The sequence below is a fragment of the Paramormyrops kingsleyae genome, chromosome 7, assembly GCF_048594095.1.
Source record: "Paramormyrops kingsleyae isolate MSU_618 chromosome 7, PKINGS_0.4, whole genome shotgun sequence".
NCBI classification, from domain to species: Eukaryota; Metazoa; Chordata; class Actinopteri; order Osteoglossiformes; family Mormyridae; genus Paramormyrops; species Paramormyrops kingsleyae.
In genome coordinates this window covers 31919511-31942460 of record NC_132803.1, presented here as the reverse complement: position 1 = coordinate 31942460, position 22950 = coordinate 31919511, and the positions used below count along the sequence as shown (strand labels likewise).

Sequence of the window (22950 nt, the reverse complement as noted above, 5' to 3'; positions counted from 1 at the left end):
TCACCCACTCGCAGTAGGATGAATATTAGTTAAGTGGGACACACGTTTCATACTCCCTATCTGTATGCTCAGTTCTTGAACTTTCAATAATGAATTGTTTTAATATTTATAATTAGGATCCATATCTGAGAGTGACAAAGGATTTTTTTTCTTTATTGTCCCAGTGGACCAATATCCTCCCTAATTTAAAAGGATACAATTGTCCTTTTTTGTTGTCGTTTTTAAAACACCCGCCAGAATTACCTGCTGCAGGAGACTCCTTTACAACAATGCACCACTAGATGGCGCGAATGTACGTGTAATTTCAACGACATTGTATTAGAAACCCTTGAAATATACAAATAAAAAGAACACGGATACAGTTGTGGGTGTTTTATTTGTATGACTGTAATCGTTGCAGTTGATTATCAAAGGCGCTTTTCATACCCAATGTGTAATCTTAAAAAAAAAACAAATGCCAGTCCATTACACGCAGGAGGATAGAAAAAACAATGAAAAGAGAATTGTTCGGGTGACTGAAAACTAGACTGGTGATTTAATCAGGAAATTGAGGGTTTCGCAACCATTATGGCATTGTATGACTTAAGACTCATGATTCGGAACAGTTACATTTTTCAAAACCAATTAATTGATTTTTTTTAAGAAAAGTTATTGACGGAGCTAGACCCTGCAAGAACTCAATGTTCTGGTGTAGCAATAGACATCTTGCTAATTTTCAGTCCGTACTGATTCGTAATGATGGATAGCTGATTATAAGAGCATATATGAAAGTCACACAGATGTGGGGACAGTTTTATGCAGTTACTTCGCCCTTGTGGATGCTGAATCACCAGGGAAGAGTCTGATAGCACGGCATACCCCCTAAACTGGAGGGCAACAACCTTGAAGACAACTGTGGCAGGCATCAAATACATCATCGCGTTCAATCTAAAATTAACACACTTCCCGAGACCATATTGAAGAGCTCCTGCTTGGAAAATAACACATTACTCTGTCAAAAGGTTCGCCGCAGTGTGTTTATGTCAAGCTTGGATGGGCACCTGACCAACTAGGGTCTGAGTTCAACATGTTTGTTGCTGTGGCCGAATTCTGGGCGTGGTCCTTTTGCTGCTGAAGGGAGCTCTGCTCCTGGGTCGCCGCGCAGTTTGTTATAAGCCGATTTATTCCTTGTGGCCTTTCGGACCTTTTCGGTGTGTTTTCTGAGTCGTAATGATGGATGGCCAGAGCGATCAGAATAACAACCTGGTACAGAATCCTGAAAAGACCATCATTCTCCCTGAGCGCGGTGACATTGCATGATTCGGGGGAAAATGACCACCCCGACACAGCTGAACTTCACTTGTGATTTGTACCTTAGGACTGAATTGTCCCCACTGCACTTAACTAAAAACGGGATATTCACTCCTTCATAAAGATTCGGTCATAGTTTGAGATGTTTACTTTCTCACTCAGATTTTCGAAAAGAATACATTGTATCACTGTGTTTACCTTCTCCATCATAAAACATTTTATATAATCAAAGCCACCACGGTCTGCAATTATTTAACAAAGCCACTTCACAGAATAACGCTTTTAATGTCAAAACAACGCCGAATTTGTAATTAGAAATTCTATTATTCAATGTAACGTGCCAATCTAGATATAGCAACTTCTTCACAATGAAATCTTATGTTGATCAGCATGAACCAAATGAATTATGGTTTGGATAAAAAAGTCGGTAAGCAGGCGTAGAAACAAATTAATGTTTTGATTAATGGCACAACGCGGGGTGTCATTTTTAAATGTTTACCGTTCAGGGTGAGTAACGGATCCAGAACACTGAGCTCAGTTGGAACTGTTTGACTAGGCCTATTAAGTTGTTTAACTATAACTATAATCTATAACGTGGAAAAGCTATCATCAGAAACATGGATCTGAATCACTTCGTTTAAATATTGAAAAATAATCCCTTTCCTCACTTGTCACTGTAAACGTTAAAAAAAGAAAAATCGCGAATTTAATGTTTCCGAAATTAGCATATATGAACTTAACACGTTTATGCACAGGCGATGTTGGTGTTCAGGTGTTGCCTTTCCTTTCATATATAAAACGAATCATTTTATAGCGTGTGCCCCCACATGTCAAAACCACGGCATGTTCTACGGTCTGCAAACGTGTCTCCGGATCTTCCAACTTTTTTTCTCCCCCCAGCTGGAAGCTGCCGACGCGTGCCCGTGCCCGGCCGGAATCCGGTCTCAATCACGCCGCCCACCTCGCCGCTGTGCGCGCTCCCGCTTTTCCCGCAAAGCTTGCGATCGAGCTGCGAGCGCTGTTCAGTACACGGCGACCCCAAAAAGGAATAAAAGAACAGGAACTGGCTTTTAGGGGCAGAAAGCAAGAGAGGAGAGAAAGGTAAAGGGGCAAAAAAGAGAAGCAGTATATAGACAACCACTGGAACCGAGCAGACAACGGAGACCCCGCTGAGTACAGGAGTCTAACATGAGCGTGTGCTGGCAATCCGTATCTGTCCTTAAGCTCATACACTGAACGATGTTTGGACCGCATCGGAGACGATCTGAAGGTTGAACTGGGCGTTGCAAGGACTGTTCATCCCATTTTGCGACGTTATTGCTCAAGGACCGACCACGAATCGCCCGCTAAAGCTGCAATTTGTCGCAAAATCAGAGGGGGAAAAAGCCGAACTTCAAGAACAAGCTGCCTTCAGCAAGACTGGGAAGCCTGTTTGATTGGGAGGAAACTCGCATGTCTCCATCGCTGTACTGTAGAAGTACATTAAGGCTACAGAAAGTGGGGGTCTGCATTAAACAGTGCTCTTGTTGCATAATGCTTTGCGGGCGGCGGAGTTTACTTCTAGGGTACGTGAAGGATTCAATTGACAAGGAAAGACCAACATATTTCTGATATTTTTTCTTCATTTTAATAATTCAAAGCACTTCTTCGAGGGTGCTGAGGATACAAATGGCATGCGGATTTGTTTTGTTGGCCAGTTCCACGAACAATCCTACGTGTCTCTGAATGAATTTACTTTATGAATGAATTTACTACTACAAAAGTAAAACTGTTGTGAGCATGAAGAAGCGTTTAGTCCAGATGCTTGTCGCTCTCTACAGCCTGTAAAATAGCCTAATCCAAATCCTTCTGAATCTGAACGAGACATTTTGACGCGGAAAAAAGAAACTTCAGCGCAGATGAGGAGTAGAAGGCAAAGGAAACACAAAAAGTGATAGTTGTGTATTTGCCCACATTTTTAAACACCAGAAACAAGTGTTGAAGTTCGTATAAGGATTGAATAAAAAATCGGCATCGTCGGTTAGCTGGTTTCACTGCCTGACTTGCGTGCTGGACGGTGGAGACGGATCTTGGCTGTCAGGACGCCGACCACGCCGGTGCGCCCTGAACGCCCGCCTGTCTATCGGACTCCGTGTGCGTTTCCCAAGGCCGACATGGAGGAGTGGAGACAATGCGGACGGTGGCTTATAGACTGCAAGGTCCTGCCTCCCAGCCACCGGGTCGTATGGCCGTCAGCCGCCGTGTTCGACCTGGCCCAGGCGCTCAGGGATGGGGTGCTCCTCTGTCAAATGCTCCACAATCTCTCGCCCGGATCAGTGGACCTTAAGGAGATCAACTTCCGTCCGCAGATGTCACAGGTAAAAAAAAGAGCGTTACCTGGGATGGTATAATGGTGTTTTACATCACATCCCAATGTTACTGTAAAAAAGTGATATAGATGTCGTCTGAATAGACGGTATGGATAACGTTAAGTATTGCAAGCACTGCTTTGGCAAATGAAACCTCGCGTTTTGATTCTGGGCTTTCAGAAACAGACGCGCTTTGAGTTTTCGGGATATTCTAAGGGGTGAGGCATGGGAAGGGGGACCTACCAGCAACATGCCTTCTTGTGTTCGAGAAATGGTTGCTCTGAATGTCGTGTGCCGTGTTTTTTTTCTCTCAGACTTCCTCGTTGTTCCCAGAGTATGAAAGTTAAAAAGTTTAACCTCAAGATTGTTTGCCAACAACAGCTTGGTGTCAGCAGTTCCGCATAGGTAATGATAAGTGCACGAATGCACCTTTTTGTGAGGTAGCCCGAGAAGCTGGTTGCAACACGATATTGACGATGAGGAGTGTCAGGCGGATTTGCCTGCGTTGCTGGGCTGCGGTGAGCTGGATTACGCCTCTCAGCGCGTTTTTTGGCGTTTAAATGGGAATGCGAGCCCAGTAGGAGGGAGTGTAAACACAGGAGACACTGGTCCCGAAATGAAAGTTAAACTGGGGGTGCACTGTTGATTTCCTCTGTTCTTTTGAATGTGATGGAGGGCTGTTGGCTTGCGCGATAGATGACTGAGGATCGAGTCCGCCACTCAAAGCGAAGTATGTTTTACGGACGGAGCATAAACAATGAGCTTCTTGGGGGGTGGGTGTACAGGGGATGTCGCTCCCCCCTCGTAGTCCGCGGCAACCCAGTGAGACAAGTTTTTATATGGTCTTTCAGCAGAAACAGGGATGTCACGTTGGATGAATCTGGGTGTGGCTGGGGGGTGGGGTGGAGAGGGCAGGGACCGTTAGTGGCATGTGAAGGAGATGAAGGCATGGGGCTGAATTAGGCTAGTGCCAGGAAGGTCCAAAGGGAAGATGGACCCAATTGTTTGGTCAGAGCCTGAGACGTTTGTGGCTCATAAGTCATACCTCAGGTTGTGTTGACATGCCTTCAGTACGTAGTTCAGGTTAGAAGGTGGATTGATGGTCCCATGGTGGATTTTTGATGTTTCGTATGTAAGTTTGTGTCTGTCTGTCTGTGTGTGTGTGGGTGGTCCAGGTATACATTACATTGTGGGAACCAAATGTCCCCACAATGTGATTAAAAACCTATTATTTTGACATTGTGGGGAACATTTTTTTTTGTCCCCACATAGGGAAATTACATTTCATAAGAATCTGCGACTGCAATTAAAAAACTAAAAATGCCAAACATCTTGTACTTTGTTTGGTTGCTTATTGGTAAGGTCGTCATTGGTGGGATTACGGTTTTGCCCATAGAAATCCTGGCTGCTGTGTCCCCTGTCTTGTGCCCTGTGCTTCCAGGGATGAGCTTCAGCTCAGTGACCCTCTGTTGGATAAGTGCCTTTGGACGGTGTATCAATGATATCTGGCGGCTATAGGGGCTCTGGATATCGCTTTGGGATTAGAGTCATGAGGACATTTTTCGCAAAGTGAACTTCATTCATTCCATGAAATTCATTGGTGTCATGTTATGCAGTGCTGGCGTGAATGGATCTGAGGAGTGTGTCTCAGCTGGAGTACTACAAACACCCACCCGCCTTAGTGTAAATAAACGCTGCCTTTGATCAGATGTGAGCCAGTCATTAGCCAGCTTCCATTCACAGCTGCGTTGTCCTGAGTCAGAGAACCCGAGGTGTTAAAAGTGGCCGTGAATGCATCGCAGTCTTTCCATGTGTCTTTGGGGGGGTCCAGTGCTACAGGGGGTCTACTGGCCTTTTTCAAGAGGGGGAATGAACCCTAGATGCTGTTTGTGAACTGGGGAAAGAGTCATATAATCAAACAGTGGCCTTGAGCTGCACGTTAACTACTTCGGTGCCTCATGCTCCAATTAGCAGGACGAGCTATTGGCTTTAAATAGCAAAGGCACAATTCAGTTGTGACTCAAATAAAAATGTAGGCTGTTGTCAATACAAAAAAAAGGTCATTTTCTTTTTGTAGCTGTTCCTTATGCTGGGTGGTGTCCACAAAATCATTTTAAAGAAAGCCCTGAAGGACCAAAACATGGTTTCTCCAGCATCATACCCCCCCCCCCCCCCCCCCCATCCCAGTCGGGTTTTTAATGAAGGCCCGCTTTAGGTTTTTTATAGTAATGTCAAACGTAAGACCCGCAGAGGGGGAAACATGCTCAATAAATAGCATTTGGGGCCACGCCATAATTATCTTATGATGTAAAGTCCCACTTAATGGGTTGATGATGCCGGATTATAGGGTAACAGTGCCCGTGGTCTGGTGGTTTTGTCATCTTAGCTGAGACTGGTGCCGATGCTAGCCCACGTGCAGGAGTACGCGTCCCCTCCCTGGCCCCAGATGGTCACGGGTTTGAGTCCCAGGGGGGCTGCCCCAGCATCTTTGAGAACTGGAAGTGAACACTGATACCTTCAACCAAAGACTGCTGTGCAGCTGAAAACCAGTGTGTCGGAGGGGGAGGGGCAGGGCAGTGAGCACTGTAAAGAAGGGGATTGGATGTTTCCTTCTGTCCATCTTCCAATTATATATCGAGTACGGGGTCATGTGGGAGTTGGGAAGCTTTTGCTGGAAGGGTGGAGCAGGTGTACAACCAGGATAGATGTGGATACTTCCATTACTGGAAAATAAATCTGAGAAAATTATAATTGGATTTAAAAAACTGACTGAATAATGAGGGTCAAGAATGCTCATTATTCTGGCTTCCTTCTCATATCGCTTTTGAGTCTCATGCATCTGCCTTTTATTGAGCCTGTTGCCTACAAACAGGTGTAAATGCTAATTGTGGACCGGTCCTTCATACGTAAACAAATGAGCAATTAACCATGCTGAGGTAGTCAAATTGCACGTAACGCTGCCACTGAGATGTGAAAGCGAGCGATAAATTGCGCAACAAAATCAGACGAGCCGTACTCATCAAATTAACACACGTTCAATTAGCGGCAGCAACAGCTACACCCGTCAGAGCTGTCGCGTGTCCGACGTGACGGTTCATCCTCGACGGACGTCACCGAGAATCATCGGCCAATGAGAGAGACGGAGTGACAGTCGTCGGTCACGTGACCACATCAATGGACAGGCAAGGTATTATGGTTGAGAAACAGCATCACTGTCTATCTGGAGGGGTGCAGTGATACATACAAAAGCTTATTAATCCCCTCGACAGAGTTGTATCTGTTGCAGCTCTTTTCAGGGATGGTGAGCCAGATGAATTCCTGCGCAGTTGCAGGTATGGATGTTTGTAATACCGACCCGTTACTCTGCGCCGCCTCCGGCTGTGCCTGAGGCTGTTGGTTTTTGTTTTTTTTTCCCCCTTCGATTTTCCCTCCTCAAGGGTGGGGGGGTGGGGTTAGGGGGCGTGTCAGCCCTTGGCAGCCGCTGGAGCTGAAAAACTGAGACCGACGCTGTTCTTTCTTTCCTGAGTGCAGCTCTGTTTCGCCCGCTGGCGGACGCTGGCCATCAGTACGGACACGCCTCGGCTTCCCCTCCTTCGCTTTCTTCTCGTCCGTTTCAGCCTGTTCATAAATCTCAGCTTTGCTGTCTTATCTTGTTCTCTATGTGTGTATGCTTGGGGGTGGGCGGGGGCGTGCCATCTCAGAAGCTAGCAGGGCGGGGGCGGGGGTGGAGGGTGGACTGCAGAAGGGAGGGGGCAGTATGCAAATACGCCTGCATATGAGGGTGTCGGGGGGAGGCCGCTTGTGGGAAACAAGCGACTTGAAATTTAAATGTGCTGCTGATTCAAAGAGGCCGGCAGGAGGGAGACGCCGGAGGCCGTCAGGGCGCCATGTTTAAGGAGGCCGGCAGGCCGCTGTGGCCGGAGTCGTGTGGTATTAGGAGGCGTGGATGGGGGACCAAAGCGCTCCCCCTCCCCATGTTCCCTGGCTGGGTTTATAATACCAAAGGCCCCCGTGTCTCAACCTGCAAGATTCCCAAAAGCCTGGTTGGTTTTGATGTCGGGAGGTGCTGCCGCTTAAAAAGCAAAGCCATCTGCACGGAAGTGAAGGTTTGAGAACCCGGGCTGGACGTCTGTAACCCACAACTTCTGTTTGGCTGCATTGTTACCTTTAAATCTCTGTGGGTGGATGCACACGCACACACACATACTAGGGTTCACAAAGTGTCTGTATATGAAACACCGACGTGTTAAAATACCCCAGGGCGAAATCCGCCAAAGTATGAAAGAGCCTTTTTACAGGGGGCAAGAAGTTCCACATTTTAGTGGGATCATCAGCCGCGGGATTTGACCGAAAGTAAAATGGAAAATTTGACCCGCCTAGCAGTTTAACGTGGAACAAGTGCTCTAATGTAAGGTTCATTCCGACTACTGCTTCAGGATGGAGGTGCTCGATGCTGCACCTCCTGGTGTCTCATTTTAATCTGGGTGTTGAGTCTATATTTGGCTCTCTCTCCCCCTGGTGGTAGGAATCTAAATTGAGCTTATTAACAGTTTCTCCACCTAAGAGCCGCCCATGAAAAGGCCTAATTTCAGCCAGTGTTCCTGCTCCAGTCTAATGTTTCCCCTGCACTGGCGACACACCCTGGATGCCACTGGCCTGCTGTGCCGCCTGTTTCCGTCCAGCGTGCTGCCTGCATATTTCACTGGGGTCTCTGCTGGATCCTCTGGCTTTTTGGAAATATTTTGTACCCTTTGTAATTCTGACCTTTAAAGAACCCCCCCCCACACACACACAGTCTCTACATGGAATTGAATTGAAAGATAATAAAGTATGCACATGTATGATCACTGCCTGGCAATTACTCATTTTAATATTAAAACTCATTTTCATAAAACTGGAAAAAAGCAGCAGAATATTCTCGGTGTTCAGTAAAGGTGGGAGAATGGAGACGGTCAGTATGTGCCCCTGCGGCAGTTTAAACGCTGCTGTCTGTGGCCCTGCGGTGATTGGACGCGCCGGCTGGGTGAATCCGCCTCATTACCCCTTATGCTGCGCGGCTTTAGCGCCCCGCGGAGGCGGCAGCCGGCTGTCTGCACCCTGCGTGAAGCGCATTTCAGATTCTCTGGGGCCTGGTACCTTTAGCTGGTCAAATGCAAACACACACACACACACACACACACACACCAGTAGCACAGCATTAGGTCACCGCTTAATTACATCTCCCTGCCCCTTCTGCCATATTCAGAATCTGCTTCTGAAATTAAAGAGCTGGCTATGTTTGTTTGTGGTACTACTGTAATGTAGCCTATGTAAATTTGCCCCTCCCCCTCATTAGGGGGATAATCTCATTGGCTGCATCTCTGGCCTCTTTCCTGTCTCCGTATCTTTCTTCCCACTTCCCCCTCCCTCCGCTCCCCTCTCCTCCCGCAAGTGCTCCCGCATACACCTATGGCCACTCACCACGGCGGAACCTCACCCGCTCTTCAAGCCCCGCCCACTCTCCCGTCCAGATGAGGGTGAACCCTGGTGGTTCCTGGGAGTTTGCGGGACCGCGGGGGTGCCGCTAAGCGCCGATGCTGTAGGTGCGAATGGTGTCATTTTGATAAAAAGCAAAGCAGGTTTATCTGCGGAGCTTATGGTTTTCGGAGTGACCATCTGCACACTCATTTTTTGTTTATTACATTTTTGTCGTTTTTGTTTTTTTATCTCCTTCTCCTTATCTGCATGCTTTGGCGAGCTTTAGCCTAAGAGGAAGGAATCGCTGATATAACAGATGGCTGGTTCTCCAAACCAGAGGCTCTCCTTAAGCATCCTTCTCTTTATGTTGTGTTGGCTGCAGGTACCATAATGGTTAATGATTTGGGCTCCTTTCGCACCCTGGGGTTGGTTGGATGGTTCGTTTGTTGATCTAATTTTTTTTCCCACCATATCCTTATCCTAAAATGTACCCATGAAGTTATGGCAACTGTGTAAACGGCTTAGTGTTTAGGATACAGAACTGTGTGGGAGGCAGACCTGCAGCCAGTCACACACACGCACACACACACACACACACACACACACACGCATGCGCATGTTTGTACTCATATCTTTGTGGGGACTGTCCATTCATTCTATGGGCATAACTCTAATCCCAACTGTGACAGACCTAACCCCTACCTACCCCGAACCTGTTATCTAACCTATCGTCATGTAACCCAACAAAATATACAATTTTTGGCATTTCTAGTTTTTTGATTGCATTCACAGATTTCCATAAAATTCAGACTCCCCTTGTGACCAGGAAAAAGGCACCACAACTTCAAAGTAAAAAGTATTTATTACATTTGTGGGGGTCATTTGGTCTCCCAAAATGTAATGTAGACATTCCCATATATATATATACATACATACACACACACACACACAGAAACATGCTTAGTCAGGTGGCCCTGCATGTGGAGTATGGCTGTTCTGGAACGATGGCTTCCTCAGCCTCCCATGGTGGGAATGGTGATGCACGTCTCTCTTGCGCACCTCTACTTCAACTTGGGCGTGCTTACATTGCACATTTTCTAAATACCGGTTTACTAACCGCAGTCTGTTCTGATCTGCATCGTTGCTCATACTTTTATCTGTTTTATTTCTTTTCCTTATTCTTATTTCCTTAATCCATGTTGTCTGTGAACATATGCACCAATAATGCTGAGATGCATTTCTGGTACATGTCAGTGTATCTGTCCAACAAAGTGAATTCTAATTCTGTGAGGTTCCATAGCTGTTCGCCGTCCTTCTTCTACGGCCACGCGAAAGCCCCCTGTCCCCCTGACTGTCAGTGCCAGTTAGCTCCGTGAAAGGAGGCTTGTATGCTTACTGACACACCAGTAATGGCCAGGTGGTTCTGTGCTCCCTCTCGGCTGTTGCCTGACAGGCCTGTTATTGTTCAGGCGTCTGACTGTGCCGTACGCACTGGGCACTTAGACGTTCAGTCAATTGGCAGTCTTTGTCCAATAGCACAACGCACATCTTGCTTTATATGAACCGTGTGATTGTTTGCGTATGTTAAGGTATTCTGAGTGCCTGGGGTCAACTGCGATGGGCTGAAATACCTTTGGTATAGATGCGGCTTGTTTCCTGTCCATGGTCATAACCTTGTGTTGTTCAGGGTTCCTTCTCTGCATTTTCTAGTCTGCTTCTCTAACACATTCTGTTCAATCCATGCAATTCCATTCATAGTCAGAATGTAGAGAATTTCATAATCTTCCACCGACTTTGTGGACTATAAATTTAAGTCTCCCTCTTTTTTTTGTTGCTGTAGATCTAGACCTTAGCCTGTGCACTCGGCTTGTGTGTCACGATGATAGTGTGTCAGTAAAAGACTGGGATAACCCTGAACGCTGCTTATGTAAGAAGAGGGCCATCGTCGTGACGATTCTAGGCAGTGGGGGGAGGGGCTCATCCGGGCCAGTCCCCCTTAGTACCGACAAGGTGTGATATTGACTGACATCAGCAGCATGATCTGACCTCAGACCAGGTGGAGATACCGCAGATAGCATATGGAACTGCAGGTCCGTTTCACAGTCCTTCCCTGGGCACTTAATTATCATCGGACCAGGGGGGCCCACGATTTCGGTCCAGTGGGTGGAGAGGTGGAAGCAAGTGCTTCCACCTCTGAGGAAGCACTTGCATCTACAGTCCAAGGTTTTTGAAATCCATGCCTGGAGTAGCCACACTTTCCTCTGTGTCCTTTTTCTTCCAGTGGAATACCCATAATCCTCTTGGGCACATCCATTGCCTTGATTATCATACCATCAGCCGCTCTAGAAATCAGAGCTGTCAAAGTTGGGGGAATAACTGAGTGACCTATAATGCGAGCGCTATTTATTCAAAGTGTAAGGGCAGGCTGGGAGGGTGCCTTTGGGTCTGCGCTCACTCTTACTGGGAAATCTGTCGTCAGAATTCTTGCCCATTGGAAAGTGAAGATATCCTTGTGAGAACTCGGCTGTCGAAAAGATGGTTTGAAAGATAATGTGGACCAGCGTAAATATGGGAGTGTTTTGCTGCCGACCGCTGTGGCTGTTTACACTTGTAAAATTCTTTGTTTATATGGCTGGGATTGTTGGTTGTTAACATTTGATGCCTATCACTGTTTTTTATATCCTTTTCTTCAGGTGCTCTTCCCGGTTGTTTTATGGCACCCTGGTAGGCTTTACAATCTGTCACACACTAGGCTAGGCTACGTCTTCATTACTCTTGCTTTCGCACCGTGATTTAGGGTTATTTGTCGCCGCTCCTCTATACTTTACTGTCCTTTATCCATTTTTGGGTTACGCTAAGCCTTTCTGGGGAGATTTGTTGCTCTTTCTCCATCTAAAATTTGACTAAACATAACTGTGTGGATTCTTCTCCGTACCAGGAAGCGGGAGGTGGCCTTCACGCAGACCAGTCTATCGTCATGTTACGGTGATTGGTCAATGGATGTGTTGACACTGGAGGTGGAGCCTCATATCTACAAATGTTTTTTGCTGCACTGCTCGTAAAGTTCGTTCTTGACAACGACGGTTTTCTGTTAATATTGTCAGAATGAAATAGCAGAGCATTAACCGCACACATCCAGCCATCCATCTCAGTTTTTACTCAGGCAGGCCTGCACTTGTCACTCCGTTTGAGGTAAACGCGCTAAACACGGTAAACGCCTCCTCTTAATTTAGCTAATATTTCTACATGTAGCCAGACACTTGTGGATTTCCTTGTACTGTTTAGCTCTTTGTTTTTCGTCTGCTGATACCCCAATGCAATGCTGTGACGTTGGTTAGCGCTGCAGCGGCTAATAGTTTTTGCCGAACTAGCCATGTTTTTTTGTGCCGTTGCTAACCGACAGTCTGCGATCCAGTCCAGGTTACTGGTTTCCGAGTTCATAAAAATAAATCCAGCCTGGGTCATCCTTGTCCATCCTCATTCTTGTTTCGCACAGAGGTCGGGAGGGTTATGGTGTAACGTGAACAAAATACATTCGCTTGGCGAAGTGACGCTGAATAGGAACCCTGACCTGTGGTATGTTGCTAAGGATACTGCAGCATGGTAACAGAAAAGCAGTTCAGGGCAGTATTCTGTGGGCTGATTTTTGTGGTGTATATTGCAGTAACAGTATCTTTATGGTGCAAACGACGTGTATTGGTGATAATTTTTCTCGCGGAATGGTGCTTGTGGGGTCCATCTCAATAGCGATTGTTTTGATGATTGATTATCAGCTGAAGTCGTTATTCACGCTTCCCATCAGAGTGACCAATTACGCTCTTTACTATGGCAATTAAACAGGAGGCATCATTCATTCCAGTAACAAAGTCGCTCCCCGCAGAAGCGTGACTGGGAGGGAGGATTGTCCATCTCGGCGGAGGGGAATTGCACCCCCACCCCACCCCACCCCACCCCTCGTCAGTCAACGTGTTCTTTGAGGGTGAAATGCGTGGCACCCTCACTGGCTGAGGCCAGCACATCACTGCGATGTTAAACAATCCAAATTCACTCCCCGTTTGTCACCTGTGAAAACATTTCTTTGAGAAGGTTACATGGAAAGGAGCCACAACATTTATTTGGTAAATTATATTGTATTTTCTTTCATAGAAGCCAGTAAAGGGGGGGGGGGGTATCTGAATAAATTGGAACCGAAAGGTGAGGCAGGTGTGCGCGGAGGCGAGGGGGGGGGGACCAAGAGGGCTTTGGAGAGGGGTTGGGTGGAAGCTTTCTGGAAAGTTCTTCTTGGTGTGGCATGGCCGTGGCAGGGGCATTGCTGGTGTTGGCCCTCGCCATGGAAATGGACACCCCAGAGGCCCTGGGTGGCTGCTCTTGTTGCCGTTTCATCGCAGGAGGTGCCCATCGGCTTTGGTGCCAGAAAAATGAAAATCTTTTGAAGGTGTAATGTAAGCCAGTGGCCCGGCGTGGTCGTGTCTCCCAGAGGACGGACTCTGGCCAGCAGCGGCTCCTCAGTGTGTACTCCTCCACTTGTGCTCCCCTGCGTGTACTCCTCCACATGTGCTCCCCTGCGTGTGCTCCCCTGCGTGTGCTCCCCTGCGTGTGCTCCTCCACATGTGCTCCTCCACATGTGCTCCCCTGCGTGTGCTCCCCTGCGTGTGCTCCTCCACATGTGCTCCCCTGCGTGTGCTCCCCTGCGTGTGCTCCTCCACATGTGCTCCCCTGCGTGTGCTCCTCCACATGTGCTCCCCTGCGTGTGCTCCCCTGCGTGTGCTCCTCCACATGTGCTCCCCTGCGTGTGCTCCTCCACTTGTGCTCCCCTGCATGTGCTCCTCTGTGTGTGCTCCTCCACATGTGCTCCCCTGCGTGTACTCCTCCACTTGTGCTCCCCTGCGTGTACTCCTCCACATGTGCTCCTCCGTGTGTGCTCCCCTGCATGTTCTGCATGGCCTGGCTGCGATCTGCTTTTTATGAGTCCACCCCTTGCGCTCTGAGCCCCTTTTGGCAATCCCCTTTCACCGGATGTTTGTGTGTTTCACCCCCCCCCCCCCCCCCAAAAGGCAGGGTTCCCGAAATAATTGGAAGGTCGTGGCAATTTCCCTCCCTCCCCTCGTTTGCAAAAACGAGCCTCCTCTTCCTGCATCCAGCATACACTGGAAGGCAGTTGCGTAATTAACCCCCCCCCCCCCCCCACCGCCCCCACTTAGTCTCCCACCCCAGCTTCACCAGACTGAGAGAAAACATCTGGAACTGGAACAGAGGGCTGGAAACACACCCTGTGGAGCTGGGCTGAATGGCATGTCGAAAATGTGCTGGGATTCAGCCACCGGTGTGTCTTCCTGGCCAGAGCCAGGAGTCCTGGCAGCTGTAAGCTCCACGGGGGGGGGGAGGGGGGTGGCAGGGGGGCTCCCACACACCTCTCTTCCTTATTTCATAACCGAATCCCTCCCTCTGGTTCCGCCCGCTCCACCCAAACTCTGGCTGATCCTTGATGGAATCGCCGCGAAAATGTGACTCGCGATGAGGCCGATGATCAGGTATCCCAAACAGGCGTGGATCGTGGGCCAAACGCTGGGGAGGATGAATCTCACTGCCGGCACATTCAGATGGTTTGGGAGTGGGTCGGAGGGCAGGGCTGCGGAGAAATGGAAACCCCCCCCGTCCCCCCGTCCCCCTGCCCAGTGCACTTTTTGTTTCCAAACTGAATCTCACATGACGTAAACAGAAACAGCTTCTGGTTTTTCTGGGCCTAGAGCTCAGCAGACAGCCGTGCAGAGCTGCCCATGTCCTACACGTGGCTCTTGGGACACTTCTGCCACGTGAAGTTTGTGCTCTCCATAGGGGATTAGGTTCATTTCCGCCCCCGGAGCTATGCGATTATCCGCTGCAACTTGCGGCAGGTGGTGAACCGAAAATAGTCAACTTACCAAATTTTATCACTGACTCCAATTTCTCTGGGTCGAGGCTTGGTTGACACTGAATGTGTTGTTTTGGGTTTTTTAGGTTCATCAAAACCATTTTTATGAAAAGAATTATAGTTTCGGTTTAGTTTGTAGCCGTTGAAGACTTAAGTGTTTTTGAACTAAATTTTGATAGTTTTCATTCCGTGTTAGTCATGGAAATGTTTATTTTTTTTCCAAGGGGGGGGGGGGGGGGGGGGACTATTATGGGTGGACTGTTCAGTATGTAGGGAACAAAGGCCATTTATTTTCAGTTTTATCACTCCAGGACCAAAACAGATCAACTTTTGTGCATAGTTTATTTAGAATAGCTTAGATTTCTCCAAGACATTGGGCAACAAAAATATAGATTTTAATCTATTGAATTGTGATTTCTGTTCATAATTACCTTCTTTCACGGTCCTGGAGGCTTTTGTTTTTATTTCTTCTTGTTTTCTTTCTCCCTTGGGGATGTGGACAGTGAACGCTTGAGAGTCTGTGCTGCACACTATACAGAGTTCACATCCCTGGGTAAGCCCATTTGTGCTACCCTTAAGCAAAGGCACTTCACATGAACGACTCGTAAAAAATTTCACAGCTTAAATTGATTAAAAACCTCAGAGAATTAACTAAAGAATAATAGTAATCCACAGCCTCTCGATAAATATGCAAGACCATCGTCAATCTCTTAAAATAAGTATAAATTTTTAGAAAGTACTGCCCCTGGCTTTTTCATTGGCTTGCCTTCATAATAACTGGCCTTAACATTTAATTTTAATGAGGAATTATCTAAATATCACAAGACACTCTTAGGGGTATTCGGTGATTAATGTGCCTAGTCAAGTCATCTCTGGCCATCTTAACGGGGACAGGTCTTAATTGCGTTATTTGTTTGTGCTGTTTATAAGTTTGTGTTGCTTATTGAATGGGGGGGGGTTAAATTAGCCAGCGAGCTGTACGGCTGCTTACTCCCTAAAGGGCAGGAAACCACTGAACTGAACGTTAGTACAGACCCTGTGAAGTCTGCGCAGAAACGCGCTCGGCTGTGTCTGCGCGAGCAGTCGCTGTCGAAAGGCACCTTCTGCAGCTAAACGCCGCACCTGTTAGCTTCCCGGTGGAGAGCGTTCGGCGGCGTACGCACACACCCGCGCATGCACGGGAGGGGTCCCCTTTCCATCTGTGCACCGTTAACTCGCTCTGTGGGAAGCCGTCGAACGTTTGTGAACGATTCTTCGTGCACATTTGGGCTGTTCATGACACTGGAAAAAAGCGCTGGTTTTTAAGCGGCAGCCGAATGCTCCGTTGCGCCCACCGGTCTCTGTATACCTCCCCAGAAAGGGTGTGTGTGCGTGAAGTGGAATTAACTGAACAATGCAATAAAGCGTTCATCAAATGAATGAACCGAAACAATACCTCTGTGAATTTTAGCCATATATTGTGTTTTGGCAGCTGTTTAGGATAAATTTTAGCTTCTAGATTTATATGGTGTGTATGTATGTATGTATGTATGTGTGTGTATATATATATATATATATATATATATATATATATATATATATAATGATTTATAGAGCACAGAGCGTGATCACTTTTCTTATGATCTTAAAAGGTTTGTGTGAAACATTGAATGCATTTATGGTGTTGAATGCTGGTATTCTTTGCAGTTTTTCTTCTAGTTGACATACTGGCATGACTACGGACTGTGTCCACTACATTAATTAGACAAGTCCCCACAATGAACTATGTGAGTTCATATATGAGTGTGTGTGTGTATGTGCGTGTGCATTTGTACATGTGTGTGTCCTGAGAATGTGTCCTCGTCCTTCCCCCTCCCATCCCCCTCTGGTGTCATGTGACCCTTGAGGCTCTGGTGTCACGCATTAGTTTGACCAGGACCTGAAGGGAACCACAGGAGATGATGAACTGCATGATCTGGGGCATTAATCTGCCACTCCCCCCCAACCAGGCAGCAGCCACTACTTCTCCCCCCCCCACATCTATCCCTTTATCCAGAGCACCATGAAAGTTCCCCCCCCCCCCCCCCCCCTCCAAGCTCTAATTTAGGTAAGCATACCCTTTGCTTAGGTAAATCCTTGGGACTTGAACCTGCAGCATTTAGAGCTGAGGGTTAAGTTTAACTGAGGAAAAGTGTCATGGTTTGATAGGATTATCCTGAACCCCCCTCCCCCCCAAACCAGACTGCTCAGCTGTAGCAGCTAGACATAACAACACCGGCGTAACAACATTTAAAGATGAAATCGCGATGTTCACACATCTGACACATTCTCACGGCGCCTCGTGGATGACGCCAAGATTATCCGCCACCTGGCCAAATCACCTGACTGCATAAATGGATAAGAATATCTCTGAAGTGGTATCAGGATGCCGGCGCTCACTGAAATGGCAGAGATGCCCGTAAAAAAAAAAGAGGCCAAGTTTGACGAATGAGCTTCTCACCTTCCGTGGTGGTTGAGTCTGTGTCCATGGAGATGCTGTTCCCAGAGGGGGGGAGGTTCCTGTAGCGTGCTTTCCTCAGGTGGATACTGCGTCCTGTTTTCACCAGGATGCCGGGGGGGGGGGGGGGGGGGGTGTAACAAATGGGGCATGTGGGATGTTTTACCTGCGCAGATCGATACCGAGGCCATGTGTCTGCGTGCCCGTGGGCGCCCCCGGCAGTTCAGCAGCGTATTGCGACTCGATGTCACTTCATATTATTATATTATTTTTTTGTCTGGGTTCTTTGTCTCCCCGTCTCAAATCGATTCAAATCATGTCACGTCTCGAAGCACGCCTGATGCATCGCGTCATTCGTCATTGTCTGGTCGGTGAGTGACAGTACGTGACAATGCCACCGCAAATGGGTTTCGACCCTCATGAAGCCCCTTCCGTCCCACTGTTAATTCAGGCTGAATGTCATTGTTGGCACCGCTGAATTAAACGTGCTCAGGTTGGCTGTGTTGGTCTAGTTTGGGATGACGTGCTGGATTTTGGATGGGGCTGTGCTGTTAGCTTGGCCTCACAGCTGCCGGGGGGGTGGAGGTGCGGTTTGGCATCTGCCCTAACCTCTGCGTGTGTGTTTTGGCATGTGTGCGTGGCTCTGCTCTCCGTGTTTTTCCTTTTGTGTATTGTATCCCTATTTATTTACTAATGTTTATTTTATTTCACTTATATATTGACATTTTACTACTATTACTGCTGTTCCTGTTCCTCCTTTGATGTGTACCTTTTGTTGCATGTTTTATGCAGTTTCTCCATCTTTGTTTCATATTTTAATCCCATATGTTACGTTACATGCATGAAAGGCGCTATATAAATGAAGATTATCTTTCTTATTTTCCTCCTCTTTACGAGCACGTTGGTGTAGAAGCCGAACTTCACAGCGCCCCGCACGTGCTGAGACAGAAGTGCTCTCAGGAGGAAGAGGATTATTTTTCACCTGGTTTAAAGAAAGAATCACTGGTATTTCCTGTAATGAAGATGTAGGGATGTCATTAGGGAGCGATACGGCACTGTCGCTGCAGGGAGTTGGGATGGTTGCTTAAGTGATGTTTTTTACTTGACTGGTTGCATAGAAAATGGAAGAAGCATATTATGGGGTGGGCCACCCACGGGCCTCGCAAGTCAGCATGTCAAACAGACTTATAAGATCACTTCTGGTACTGGACTTCCTGTACAGGCAATTGAATATCTCCATCTTCCAGAAACAAAAAGAGATTTGTCGGCTGACTATCCAGGAGCCTATCAGCTTCCACAAAGGTACATCAGTTGGCCATACAGGCTGTTTTCCATTGGCTTTCCCATTGTGGTCTATATGCAAATGAGCAGTCGGTCATTTCCTGTGTGTTAGTCACATGACATCCGCATGACAACGACATGGCATGAAGACTCCAGCGGTAGCGTCAAGGCAACAAATGTCCTTCTGCACTGTAACGAGATTACTGCTGGCAGGATGGATGCCATTCAGCTCCGTCCTGCTAGCCGGGGTTTGCGAGAGCCTCCCATTGGTGATAGGCATTAATGTGTTCCTGGATCAGAACCGAAATTTCTCCTTGTTACCAGAACCGGAGATGGACTGAAGGTTAGACAGGACATGCATAATGTCAGTGTAAGTCATCATAATGGCCTCCTCTGGAATCTGCAGGCTTTTTTCCATCCTCCTGATTGGCTAGCAGAAATAATGACTACTCCCCTCCCCTCTATCACACTTTCTCTCTCTCTCTTTATTGGGTTTTCTTGCTCTCCATTTTCTTTGAGGTTTCTTTTCCACCAGAACGGATGTACAGGCCTTGCCACGTCTCTGTCCCGCATGCTGATAGCCAGATGAGGCCCCGGGTCCTCGAACCCCTGCCGACACCCCAGCCTGAGCTGTTTCCGTAACACTTAATTATAGGAGTTTTTTTTTTTTTTTAAATAATGAACATCGCTTGGCACCAAAAGCAGGGTGGCGGGACTTGTGGCACCTTAAAGGCACAGTAACCCCTTTTAGGAAACACGTTGTTTTCCTGTCAGAATCTAATAACTGCACCTTTAAGATCTAAAGCAGACTGAGTTGGGCGCCGTGAAAGGGCCTGCTAATTGATTATATTTCTGGGTAATGGAGTTTTGAGACCCCCTGTTTGTGGAGTGATGGTTTTGATCAAAGCGTAACGACTGATGGCAAACCTAGAACCCCCCCCCCCACTGCTGTTAAACGACAAGACGTCCATTAACAATCCGGTTTATTTTTATGATTCATTGAATTGCCATTTCTGCTTCAGAACCTTCCGGTGCATTTCAAACTGAGAACGCTTGCGTCACCTTGACCCATTTGGTGGGATTCCTACGTGCCACAGTCAGCGCACTGTCAGCCATATTGCCGAGAGGAGAATGACCTCGTCCCAGGACAAGCTCTCCTGCCGGCTCTCGCCGTTCTGTCCTCAGTTGTAGGAGATACCACGGCAGCCTTCCAGGAGAACCGGAGCATATCTAGAACCAAAGAAAGATTTGATAGCTTTGAAATCTGTGTAGATGGTTTTCCGCTAATACCTCCAAGCTCCTGTTGCGTTCCGCAATGCCTCTGCCCAAGCGACCCCTTTTGACTTCATCTTCATCAGCAGCGGATCAAGCAATGGAAGTCCTGTTTTCTTCTTTTTTTTCTTCTTTTCCAGAATAGATATTTGGCCTACATTCAAGTAGTACTCCCTGAGCAGGTTGGGGGGGGGGGGGGGGGAGAGGAGAGTCTTCGAGCCGTGGTGACCTTGAGAAACCTCTCCTTGATTAAAGCAAAACCCGGCTGGCCTGAACGACAAAGGGTGGGAAATTAAAGAGTGGCTTTTCCGTGTGACCCGCGTAATAAGGCCCAAGTCTATTCTAAACGAGAAAGGGTTGAGGAGCACCTCAGTAAACGGGCACTTCCTGTTCCCACTTGCAGTACCTGTTCCCGATCATGCCAGATTAGCTTCCCTGAGTTGAGATTTACTTTATCCCTGTTGATCGGAATGATGCACCAGCTATTCTCAGGCCTCAGCACAGGTATCAAGGAGCAGTTAGAGGCTAATGGATTGCACCCCCCCCCCACCCAGCCCAGCAGTTTTGTAATTAAAATAAGTGCATATCTCTGGCAGACCAAACAGCTGATGTGTGAAGATCTGAGTGGGGGGGGGGGGATGAAAATCCTCAGTCCTCCCCCCTTCCCCAACTCTAATCCTAACCCCTTCCAGGGTTAGTTAAGCCTAAATTAGTCCCGGGATGAAACCAGGCTATGTTCAGTGAATGGCTTTTCTGTTCTGATGAGTCAATTTATCCTGCACTGGCCCTGTTCCTGGTTCTGACAGATCTCACGTGGAGGTGGGGGGGGGGGGGGTCTCTTCAGCCTGCTGGTTGAGTCGCCCACTCAGACGGAGCAGGTTGATTTGCAGGAAAACTGTGTATTTACTTAAGGAGTGAAGGCAGCCTCTCTCAGAGGGGATGTGAATCGCCGAAGAGCAAAACAATAAAATAAAGCAAATTACAGCTGTGTTGGGACTGCAGAATGGGCCGGTCAGTCGTGGCACCCCAGTGTGGGGGTGTTGGGATGGAGGGGTTATGTGTAATGTGTACACTCTGCCGTTTCCTGTACAACCCTGCATGCGGACTCCTGGCCACATCACAAAGTCCTGAACTGCCAAGTCATCGCTGCTTTATCTGTCCTCGAATGCATATTAGCCCCCCAGCGTCGTGTCCTGCATTAAATGATTGAACCCATCTGTTTGTGCATGCCCCCTCCGGATCTATTGCCGCTTTGTGTTTTATTTGACTCTTATGTTTTCCACTTGTTAAAAGTGCTGTACTGCACTGAGGAGCTTTACTAGATTTTGGCTGGGGGGCAGGGGGGGGGGGGGCACAGCCTTGCTTGCTATAAAATGCTCAAAGCTTCCCCCATTTCTGCTAACAGGAAGTGACACGGCAGTTTCCTGTGCAGAGCCGTCCCATTGCCGCTTCGTTCCATGAGCAGCAGATTCCGCTCAGGGATTGGATGCACTGGTGGTGCCCCCGCTTACATCAGCGTATGAAATTGACTAATGAACTTGGCTGGTCAGTGCCTCTCTAGGTAAATATCGGCCACCAATTACTCTCAAAATAGGCCGTCTATTTATTCATTGATACACATTCTTGACCCAGGTTTGATTATATTCATCGCTGTGACATTATCATTATTATCTGTTTTTGTTTTTGCTCGTATTTAAACACCACTTCTATATTTCGGACATTTCGAAGTGAGTCTTAAGGTGGTTAAGAGTATAATAATTAACACAAAAAAGGAAAAATACAACACCATTTGGTTTTACAGCAATATCAGAAAAGGTTGCTCAAGAACATTTCCAGGGGGAGTTTTATTAATTTTGTCAGGTTTCATAGTGTATAACATCATAAAGGGACGGTATTATCAGGTGGCCCGATGGAACATGCGCAGGAAGTGGGCGGGGGTCACTCTCCTGGGACAGCGTAGAAGGAGCTGCATCCGGCCATTGGCCCTTCTGATTGGCCATTGGCCACGTCTGAATCGAGAAATCAGACGTGACTGTATTGCCTCCCCCACCCCCCCATGTGGACATGGGGAGTCTCTGGCTGCTGTCGCTAACGGCAACATTTCATCCAGTCCTAAAAATATCGGGAGCAGGAAGAGATGGACTGATAGGATTCTGGGAGGGATATTATTGCAGTCCAAACCATAAGGTCATTGAACCTTTGGGGGGGGGGGGGGGGGTAAGCTAAGGGTTCATTCTTAAGGGGGTATAGAGGAAGTGGTCAGGGGACATGGTGGGGGGGGGGGCAGTGTGGAAGTTGGGATGGGCTCCTCTTTTTTCTGGGGGATTTATGTCTGCCTGTAGACCGCAGACACTCCACTCACACGCTAATTCACAATTTTCATGATAGCAATGCTGGCAGCATAGGAGAGTGTTGGCTCGTGCTGCTTGGGGGGGGTCACTGACAGCCAAAAATGTTACTTCACACTGAAAATTCCTGTGCTCTTTTTCTATTGTGTATTGATTTCATCTCTATTTGCTAACCTATCAAAGCTAGTTCATGAGTATGTCATTAATCCGACATGTCCGGTCTTTGTTAGTTGTTGGTAGTTGTGGGTTGTTGTAGTACTGGTTGCCAGTTTGCGACTGTCGTTTTTATTTCTCTTGTTGCTATGGCTGTTTGCCAGCCTTGGTTCCCATGCTCATACTTATTGGTTGCGGTTGATCTTTTCTGGCTAAAGTTTTTTCCCCTGATTGTTCTCAGCCCAACCCAGAGCCGGACAGTCGATATTTTGGGTATTCCAATAGTATGCATGCTAGCCTGAATGGGCCCCAGCTTTATACAAACATTACACTTCACCTGGAAAACAGATTGCCAGTTAGAAGGATCTGAAGAAGGCCGATTTAATTTGAAAAAAGGGTTTTAAATGAATCTCC

At 47.5% G+C, this 22950-nt stretch overlaps 1 protein-coding gene across 8 annotated transcripts in view; it reads left to right on the top strand.

Annotated features, from left to right (window-relative positions):
- The first annotated feature begins 2160 nt into the window (after positions 1 to 2160).
- LOC111847476 (guanine nucleotide exchange factor VAV2-like) overlaps positions 2161 to 22950 on the top strand; it is a 127285-nt gene continuing 106495 nt past the window's right edge. For 3 of the 8 annotated variants that reach the window (XM_023818696.2, XM_023818691.2, XM_023818687.2), the window contains exon 1: positions 2161 to 3647. In XM_023818696.2, coding sequence (XP_023674464.2) covers positions 3444 to 3647 — 204 coding nt within the window. In that variant the 5' untranslated portion in view covers positions 2161 to 3443. The remainder of the gene's footprint in view (positions 3648 to 22950) is intronic. The other 5 variants (XM_023818693.2, XM_023818690.2, XM_023818694.2 and 2 more) reach the window with 3 other exon arrangements.